Here is a 10374-nt window from a genome sequence, read left to right as displayed (position 1 = left end):
AAAATATAAAATTAGCCAGGAGCAGAGGTGTGTGTGTGCCTGTAGTCCTACCAACGTCAGGAGGCTGAGGTGGGATTTGCTTGAGCCCAGGAGTTTGAGGATGCAGTGAGCTAGGGTCATGCCACTGCACTTCAGCCTGGGCAACAGAGTGAGACCTTGTCTCAAAAGAAAAAAAGGATGAAAGAGTGATAAAAATTATTCAATCCAGGCTGGGTGTAGTGGCTCACGCCTGTAATCCCAACACTTTGGGAGGCTGAGGTGCATGGATCACCTGAGGTCAGGAGTTTGAGAACAGCCTCGTCAACATGGTGAACCCCCATCTCTAGTAGAAATACAAAATTAGCCAGGTGTGTGGCACACACCTGTAGTCCTAGTTACTTGGGAGGCTGAGATAGGAGAATTGCTTGAACCCGGGAGGTGGAGGCTGCAGTGAGCCAAGATCGTGTGCCACTGTACTCCAGCCAGGGTGAGACGGAGTGAGCCTCTGTCTGAAAAAAAAAAAAGAAAATTATCCAATCTGAAAAACAAAGAGAAAATGATTAAAACAAAACAAAACAGAACAAAGCCTTAGGGATTCATTGGACAAAATCAAAAAGCCTATCGTATGTATAGCTGGAATTCCAGCAAGAACATGAAAATGAGGCAGAAAAAATGCTTAATATCAGAAACAATGGAGGCCAGAAGACAGTGGAATAGCAGCTCTGAAGTGACAAAAGGGAAAATAAAAACCTGTCAACATAGAATCCTGTAAGAATGAAGATGAGGGCGGGTGTGGCAGCTCACGCCTGTAATCCCAACACTTTGGGAGGCCAAGGCAGGTGGATCATCTGAAGTCAGGAATTCAAGACCAGCCTGGCCAACATGGTAAACTCCATCTCTACCAAAAAACACAAAAATTAGCCAGGCATCGTGGTGTGTGCCTGTAGTCCCAGCTATGTGGGGAGGCTGAGGTAGGAGGATCGCTTGATCCTGGGGGTGGAAGTTGCAGAGACCCTGTCTCAAAAAAAAAAAAAAAAAAAAATATTCCCAGAGGTTAAGAAGGACATAATGATAAAAAGGTCAATTCATCAAGAAACTATAACGGCCATAAATGTTTATGTACCTAAAAACAGAATTTCAAAATACATGAAACAAAAACTGAGAGAACTCAAGGCATAAATAGATAGTTAAATATTTTAACACCCTTCTCTCAGTAATTGTTACAACTTGAACCCCTACCCCACAATCAGGAAAGACAAAGAAGATCTGAACATTATCAGCCATTCTGACCCGAATGACATATAGAGAACTGTATATTCAACAACCACATTTTCTTTGCAAGTGCACACGGTACACTCACCAAGAGACCATATGCCGAGCCATAAAACAAGAATACATTTAAAAGGACTGAATGTCTTTAGCCACAATAAAATTAAATTAGAAATTAATAAGATATAAGAAGAATCCCACATACTTGGAAATTAAACAACACATTTCTAAATGATCCACGGGTCAAGGAAGAAAGGGAAATTAGAAAATATTTCAAAATAAATTATAAAGTTCTACTGGGAAAACAACAGATTTATGAAAATCAATGTGTTAAAATAAAATAAATGGAACAAAAGTGAATGATGAACCCATCAATAGATGTGAGAGGAGAAAAGAAAAACTGAATAACTGCAGATAGAATTTTACAAAAACAGATGTTTCACCATACACCATATTCCATCTGCTTAGGCAATACGCAGGGATAATGGATTCTCAAATCTTCAGCAGGACCTTGCTTATTGGTGTGCTCACTTCCCCCACTTCTCTACTGCACTGTGTTAAGAACTTGGTCATAGAATAGCAAGCATATATCCCTATTATCTCTATGGAAACATCAACACCACTTTCCTGCCTATCTCATATGCCAGCATCATTTCACTTGTTAGAAACAGAAGTGAAAGAGCAAAATTACACAACTGTTTTACCTTGCCTCCTCAACGCAAATCACTAGAGTGCCAGGACAAAAGGTATTACACAACAAGAATGCTTCCACTGTTAATAACAACGAAAACAGCACAAACACTTACTGAGTATTTGATATGTGCCAGACACCATCTAAGTTTGTAAATGTTAATTTTCTTAATGCACTATGAGGTAGGTTTTATGATTATCCTAGTTACGGATGAGGAAACTGAGGCAGAAGGCGGCTAAGTAATTTGCCTAAGCTCACACAATAAGAAAAAAACTGGGATCCATACCCAGGGAGTCTGGCTCCGTACACTTACCTACTGCTCTATATTTCTTCTCTAGCAGTGTTCTATGCTGGAACAGTATGTGAACTGTCTGCCCTAAGAAGTAAGCACAGTCAGCCTAAATCCAATTTGAGAGCAGAAATGAAAAATCTTTAAGATTCTTTTTTCCTATTTTCTTCTCTTATCCACACCTTACCGCCTACCTTGCATTTGTTCTAATCTCCATAAATCTAATTTAATTAGAGTTGATGATGTCTCTCCTACTTTGCAGCTTCAGTTGGTAAGCTGAAGTGAGAGCGAGGCATGCTCTCTGAAACTGACTTGTGATTATTTTACCTGCTTAATCCCTTTTACTAGGATTCTGATACCTCCAGACTTGGTCAAAATTACGTCTAAGACCTCCCCTAACATGAATGTAACAGAAATGGATTAAGTCTATGGTATGAGAGGTGTCCATGAAAAAAGACAATAATAAGACATGGGACAGGCAAACAAATGCTTGACAAGTATTCCTTAAAGGCAGGTGATACTGAAATCTGTTTTCTAGCCACTTTCTAGGTCTTTTTGCTAAAGCGTTTTTTTCAGAATCTGGGGCTATGTCTATAGTGGCCACCCCAGAGCCCGTGCAGCCACCCCTGGGACAGGGGACAGCGGGCCACGGACCGCGCTGGGCACACACGCCTCCACAGTCGTAGACCATGACGTCAGACGACTGGGCAGAATTTAGCAGAAAATTTATCCCAAGATGTTGAGGGCTTTCACTTTAAAGCTATAATCTATTCTCCAAACCCAGAGAGCATATACCCTCATGCCCATTCTCAGACTGCCGGCCTGACAAGAGAGAAATCCTAGTCATGCAGATTTCAGAGACTTAAAGGAGGAAAAGAGCTCTGTGGTTGACTTATTACAGAATTAGGACAGGACAGATATGAAGATATGTTCACACAGAGTTGCTCTAAATGTCCATGAAAGACACCAACATGGGGCAGGAGGCTGGGAGAAGACAGAAAGGGAGAAAAATAGTGAAAAGGTTCTCCACATCTAGCTGCAAAATAACCTATACACAGGAAAAATTAAAAGTACATTTAAAAAGCCTTAGAACTGCAAAGGACCCAGCGGTTATTTAGTATCAGGGACCTCATTACACTGAAAGATGGGCCATTCTATCATGCCATAAAAAGTAAATATCTAAATAATGAATCATTTTCTCGATGATTTCCTTTATAAGTTGAGAGTTCTTTTATTTTTTTGAGACGGAGTCTCATTCTGTCACCCAGGCTAAAGTACAGTGGCAAGATCTCAGTTCACTGCAACCTCTGCCTCCCGGGCTCAAGCAATTCTCCTGCCTCAGTCTCCTGAGTAGCTGGGATTACAGCTGCCTGCCACTTTTTTTGTATTTTTAGTAGAGACAAGGTTTTACCACGTTGGCCAGGCTGGTCACAAACTCCTGGCCTCAAGTAATCCGGCCGCCTGGGCCTCCCAAGGTGCAGGGATTACAGACCTGAGCCACTGCTCCTGGTCAGAATATTTTTAAATACAAGTAACATATGATACACTCTTAGTGAAAGAAAAATTCAAGCCAGGAAAGAAATATGTCACCCTGGTTAAATCTTTCGGTTTCCTCCTTCTATTTATTATTTGCATCAAACATCTCTCAGTTTGCTGTTTTTCACTAGCCAGGCTTTGGCAGCTTATATCACTTAAAACCAGTTCCATTGTTCTCTCCTATATCATATTGCTGAGAATGCTTTTGGTTTTATCTATTAACATTTTTTATGCTACAGATACAGGCAGAAATTTATCTACTAGGAGCTACATGACAGCATTATGTTGTTGATAAGGGAAACAATTTAAATTTTAAGGAATGACTAATGGCTGGGTGCAGTGGCTCATGCCTGTAATCCCAGCACTTTAGGAGGCCGAGGCAGGCGGATCACCGGAGGTCGGGAGTTCCAGACCATCCTGACCAACATGGAGAAACCTCGTCTCTACTAAAAATACAAAATTAGCTGGGCATGGTGGCACATGCCTGTAATCCCACCTACTCAGGAGGCTGAGGCAGCAGAATCACTTGCACCCGAGAGGTAAATGTTACGGTGAGCTGAGATCACACCATTGCACTCCAGCCTGGGAAACAAGAGTGAAACTCTGTCTCAAAAAAAAAAAAAAAAAGGCCGGGCGCGGTGGCTCAAGCCTGTAATCCCAGCACTTTGGGAGGCCGAGGCGGGCGTCAGGATATCGAGACCATCCTGGCTAACACGGTGAAACTCCGTCTCTACTTAAAAAAAAAATACAAAAAACTAGCCGGGCGAGGTGGTGGGTGCCTGTAGTCCCAGCTACTCGGGAGGCTGAGGCAGGAGAATGGCGTGAACCCAGGAGGCGGAGCTTGCAGTGAGCTGAGATCTGGCCACTGCACTCCAGCCCGGGCGACAGACTCCGTCTCAAAAAGAAAAAAAAAAAAAAGAATGTCATGGCAAATACCAGAATCAGTTTTTTTTTCTAAATTTAAATAACTTCTGCAACTAAGCAGATCAAAACTAACAGTAAATACTTCATTCCCATAAGCATAGTGTCCAGGAGCAGAATCCACCAAAGAACATATGAAGAATTAAATTTTTCTAAAGAATACTGCCAGAAACTTACAAATATTATAACTCAGAAATACTGGGGCCAGGCGCGGTGGCCCATGCCTGTAATCCCAGCACTTTGGGAGGCCAAGGCAGGTGGATCATAAGGTCAGGAGATCAAGACCATACTGGTTAACACAGTGAAATCCTGTCTCTACTAAAATACAAAAAATTAGCCGGGCGTGCTGGTGGGCACCTGCAGTCTTAGCTACCTGCAGTCCTGAGGCAGGAGAATGGCGTGAACCCAGGAGGCGGAGCTTGCAGTGAGCTGAGATCGCACCACTGCACCTCAGTCTGGGCGACAGAGCAAGGCTCTGTCTAAAAAAAAAAAAATTGGAATATTATACGAATCGTCAGATATAAATCAGTAAATCTTAAATATTATTTTTATCTTCTAAATTTACATTATTTTAAATATTTCATAATATCTGTACCTTAGTTTAAGGCTTTCAGAGAGTCTTTCAGCTTCTTCAATGGCTTTTTTGATGTTTGCAGGTCCAAGAACTGAATGGAAATAATCCTAAAATTATAGGAAAACCATCCCATATTGTTAGTACCAGGCATTGCATGTAACACTAGTGCTAAAATCATTAAACTCATGGTGCTTATATAAAGGGAAGTTTGTTTTATTAGCATGGAAGATTTTTAAAAACTTTTAACCTACATAAATGTATAATTTATTCTCCAAATGTCTCAAAAGTATGTCTTCATACCATTAGTAAGTTAAAGAGATCCACTAGTTCATAAATTTGACTTATTTATAAGTCACCATTAAAAAGTATAAATAACATTCTCGTTATTTATAAGCGCCAAAGAGCAAAGCTTTCAAGAATAAAGTATCTTTTCTTATTAAAAATATGTACCTAGTTTTTTTCTCTGGTCTCACAATAAAGCAAACTATGTAGAGACACAACATGGAATTTGTTTTGTTTACTTGTTCTAAACAGATATTTTTGCTTCCACCTGTACTTTACCTGTACATTTACACATTAGGAAACTCTGAGCAACTAAAAACCAAATGATAGAAAATAAATAATTAATAGTATAATCTAGGACAGGCACGGTGGCTCACACCTATAATCCCAGAACTTTGGGAGGCCAAGGCGGGCATATCACTTGGGGACAGGAGTTCAAGACCAGCCTGGCCAACATGGTGAAACTCCATGTCTACTAAAAATACAAAAACCAGCTGGGTGTGGTGGTACGTGCCTGTAATCCCAGCTACTCGGGAAGCTGAGGCAGAAGAATCACGTGAACCCAGGGGGCGGAGGTTGCAGTGAGCCAAGATTGCACCACTGCACTCCAGCCTGGGTGATAGAACGAGACTCTGTCTCAAAAAAAAAAATTATAATCTACCTTTAAAAAATGCAAACGGTAAAAGGTTTGGCATATAATTTACTAACAAGTACAATGAAGTTGTTGTTGCTTTTTTTTTTACATCACTATTCCAAGAGGTCACTCATTAGATACTACAATCAGATATTTTCAAATCAAGGTTGGTATGACATGGCAGTAGCTAGTTAAGTCAGTTGAATGATTACTGGATCAAGGATTTGCCACAACATGTCAATATGACTTTGCAAATAGAGCCTACTAGCACAGTTCATTACAAATTATAATAATCATAATTTGTAAAAAGAAGGGTTGTAGCTCAGAAGTACCCATCTTTGGCTCTCAGTCATGAAGAGCTGCAATGGTGGAGCCACATAAACATATATAACAGCCCATATAAATATATATAACTTACAGATTACTTATGATACAAATAAACATAACATAACTTCTGTAACTAGGTAGATCAAAACTAACAGTAGGCTGTGTGTGGTGGCTCACGTCTGTAATCCCAGCACTTTGGGAGGCCGGGGCGGGTGAATCACCTGAGGTCAGGAGTTTGAGACCAGCTTGACCAACACGGGGAAACCCTGTCTCTACTAAAAATGCAAAAATTAGCCAGGCATGCTGGCGCGCGCCTGTAATCCCAGCTACTCGGGAGGCTGAGGCAGGAGAATCGCCTGAACCCAGGAGGTGGAGGTTGCAGTGAACGTGAGCTGCGATCGTGCCATTGCACTCCAGCCTGGGCAACAAGAGTGAAACTCCGTCTCGGGGCGGGGTTGGGAAAGGGGAAAAAAAAACGAAAAACAAAAAAACTACCAGTAGGCTGGGTGCGGTGGCTCACACATGAAGTCCCAGCACATTGGGAGGCTGAGGTGGGTGGATCACCTGAGGTCAGGAGTTTAAGACTAGCCTGGCCAACATGGCAAACCCCAGTTTCTACTAAAAATACGAAAATTAGCCTGGCGTGGTGGCACATGCCTGTATTCCCAGCAACTTGGAAGGCTGAGACAGGAGAATTGCTTGAACCCGAGAAGTGGAGGTTGCAATGACCAGAGACAGTGCCACTGCACTCCAGTCTGGGCAACAGAGCAAGACTCCATTTCAAAACAACAACAAAAACTAACAGTAAATAATTCATTCCCATAAGACCAGTGTCCAGTAGCACAATACAACCTCGAGCATATGAAGAATTAAATTTTTCTAAAGAAAACTGCCAGACATTTACAAATATTATAACTTAGAAATTAACTAGATCTCTAGAGCTCTAATCCAATATACCACTGCTCAACAATCTATCATTCTAAACACTTTTTAAATTTCAAAAGAGTATGTGGTAACACAAGAACAGAATATGAGTGACATAGCAAAAGTTTTAATTTTTGTGTCCCAGTTAACATAAGACTTATTTTTAAGAAGAAAAATCTGTTGATGGCCAGGCTGGGTGGCTCACACTTGTAATCCCAGCACTTTGGGAGGCCAAAGCAGGTGGATAGCTTGGTGAAGGCTTTAGTGAGCCATTATCGTGCCACTGTACTTCAGCCTGAGCAGTAGAGTGAGACCCTGTCTCAAAAAAAGTCTGTTGATAATAGTTATCATATGTCTATCTAGCCTAAAAGTAGATCATGCTTTCTTTGGTTGATTCTTCTAAAGCCTAAATATATTAGAAGGACCCTTCACTTATTCCAGTTAAAGTGTACAGTTTGTTCAATATATCAATTGAACATTACAATAATTTCAGTTAGCACACTATGTCTTGACTACTGATGCAATTCTCTTAACAGAAAGCAGAATGTAATCATTACATTAACAGAACCATTTAACAGAAATCATAATGTAATCATTCTGAATAAATACAAAATACAAAGTAAAACCAAAATGCTATGACTTGTTTTATTCATTTTTACACATGAACTCACTAAAAAGCCAGCCTGTAAGCCCAGCTTAAACCTATTTAAACACAAAACATTATTTATGTTTGGGCATGTCTGTTACACACTACCAGATATTCCTCTAATATTAGTGAGGTTTCCTGTCAATTATGTATCTCTGTGCTCTTAAAGGAGCACAGTTAAAGTAAGTATAAATACTTTCAAAATTTTAATAGTATGATAATTGGCAGAAGAAAAAGATAACATCCAATTATTACATAATTGAAAATGTTTGCTTCTCAGGTTTACCAGAACTTTCCTGACTCCTGAACATATGAATTCAAACAACTTTCATGATATCCTAAACAAAAATAGGTTTACCAATGAATATTAAGAATTTTCAAGAATGTCATAAAAATGTTAAAATACAATTCTAATTTTATCTAGAATTTGCTACACTAACATTTTCAATACATTTTCTTTCCCTGCTTTTTCGGATAACCCTGAAAAAATTATTCACAAGCTGACTTTTTGATAAGTAATAAAATGTAGTGTCCTTCTCTACTAATGAGAGAGCTTGCTAAATTAATGTTTTATCTAAATCTCAATTTTCCTTTTTTTTTTTATTTTTGAGACAGACTCTTGCTCTGTTGCCCAGGCTGGAGTGCAGTGGCACGATCTTGACTCACTGCAACCTCTGCCTCCCAGGTTCAAGCAATTCTCCTGCCTCGGCCTTCTAAGCAGTTGGAATTACAGGCACCTGCTACCACACCTGGCTAATTTTTTATGTATTTTTAGTAGAGACGGAGTTTCACCATGTTGGCCAGGCTGGTCGTGAACTCCTGACCTTGTGATCCACCTGCCTCGGCCTCCCAAAGTGCTAGGATTACAGGCGTGAGCCACTGTGCCCTTTTTTTTTTTTTTTTTTGAGACAGACTCTCACTTTGTCACCCAGGCTGGAGTGCAGTGGAGCTATCTTGACTCACTGCAACATCCGCCTCCCAGGTTCAGGTGATTCCCCTGCCTCAGCCTCCTGAGTAGCTAGAACTATAGATGCACACCACCACGACCTGCTAATTTTTGTATTTTCAGTAGAGATGGGGTTTCACCATGTTGGCCAAGATGGTCTCAAACTCCTGATCGCAAGTGATCCGCCTGCCTCAGCCTCCCAAAGTGCTGGTATTACACGGGTGAGCCACTGCGCCTAGACTAAATCTCAAACATTTTCCAGTATAAGAGTGAAAATACAAGTTTCTAAGGAAGTTCAATGACATATATTCAGTCCCTACCTGATTTAAAGGGTAAAAAACAGAAAATATCTTGTTAGTAAATTCAGCACCTCACATACTTGAAGAACACTAGAGAGGCTGGGCTACAGAAAATACAACAAAAAACAGTTCTGCAACTGGGCAAGGTGGCTCACACTTGTAATCCTAGCACTTTGGGAGGCTGAGGCAGGCAGATCAATTGAGCCCAGGGGTTCGAGACCAACCTGGGCAACAGGATAAGACCTTGTTTCTACTAAAAATTTAAAAATTAGTCAGGTGTGGTGTTGCGTGTCTGTACTCCCAGCTACTCTAGAGGCTGGGGTGGGAGAATCAGCTGAGCCCAGGAAGTCGAGGCTGCAGTGAGCCATGACTGTGCCCACTGCACTTCAACCTGGGTGACGGAAGTGAGATTCTGTCTCAGAACAAACAAAAAACAGTTCTAAGACAGAAGCAGATGAAGCACCCTGGACAGAGCAAATGAAAATAATCATTTTTCCGAAAAACGGGAACTGAACTACTGAATCATATGAAATAATGGCCTAAGTTACCTGAGCCTTTGCAGAAAGCTTCTCAACCTGAACTTCTCTGCCTAGATACTCCCTTTGGAAATGCAACAGAGACTCTATGGAAATGGAAACATCTCATCTATTTAAATGTACTCACTACCTTCTCAAGAAGAGAGAAAAAAAAGAGGTAGCTACAAAAATATTCCCAACCTTGTCATAGAAAAAAAATAACTACTAACTTCCAAGAATAAAGCAAAAAGTAAACAAGAACATAAAAACAAAAACAAAAACAAAAAAACCTGGTTGGGCGTGGTGGCTCATGCCTGTAATCCCAGCACTTTGGGAGGCCAAGGCGGATGGATCACCCAGGGTCAGGAGTTCGAGACCAGCCTGACCAACATGGTGAAACCCCGTCTCTACTAAAAATACAAAAATTAGGCCGGGCGTGGTGGCAGGCACCTGTAGTCCCAGCTACTCGGGAGGCTGAGGCAGAAGAATCACTTGAACCTGGAAGGCAAAGGTTGCAGTGAGCCGAGATTGTGCCACTGCAC

The 10374-nt window shown here is 41.0% G+C and overlaps 1 protein-coding gene across 4 annotated transcripts in view; it reads right to left on the bottom strand.

Annotated features, from left to right (window-relative positions):
- The window catches only part of USP8 (ubiquitin specific peptidase 8), a 75937-nt gene that overhangs the window by 54883 nt on the left and 10680 nt on the right, over window positions 1-10374 (bottom strand). For 3 of the 4 annotated variants that reach the window (XM_011928608.1, XM_011928607.1, XM_011928609.1), the window contains one exon: window positions 5281-5366. The exons of the other annotated variant lie outside the window; for it this stretch is intronic. In XM_011928608.1, coding sequence (XP_011783998.1) covers window positions 5281-5366 — 86 coding nt within the window. The remainder of the gene's footprint in view (window positions 1-5280; window positions 5367-10374) is intronic. 4 annotated transcript variants of the gene reach the window in all.

Source organism: Colobus angolensis, unplaced genomic scaffold (genome assembly GCF_000951035.1).
Source record: "Colobus angolensis palliatus isolate OR3802 unplaced genomic scaffold, Cang.pa_1.0 Scaffold78, whole genome shotgun sequence".
Classification (NCBI taxonomy): Eukaryota; Metazoa; Chordata; class Mammalia; order Primates; family Cercopithecidae; genus Colobus; species Colobus angolensis.
The sequence above is the reverse complement of the archived record's forward strand: the minus strand, read 5'-3'. Positions and strand labels throughout refer to the sequence as shown.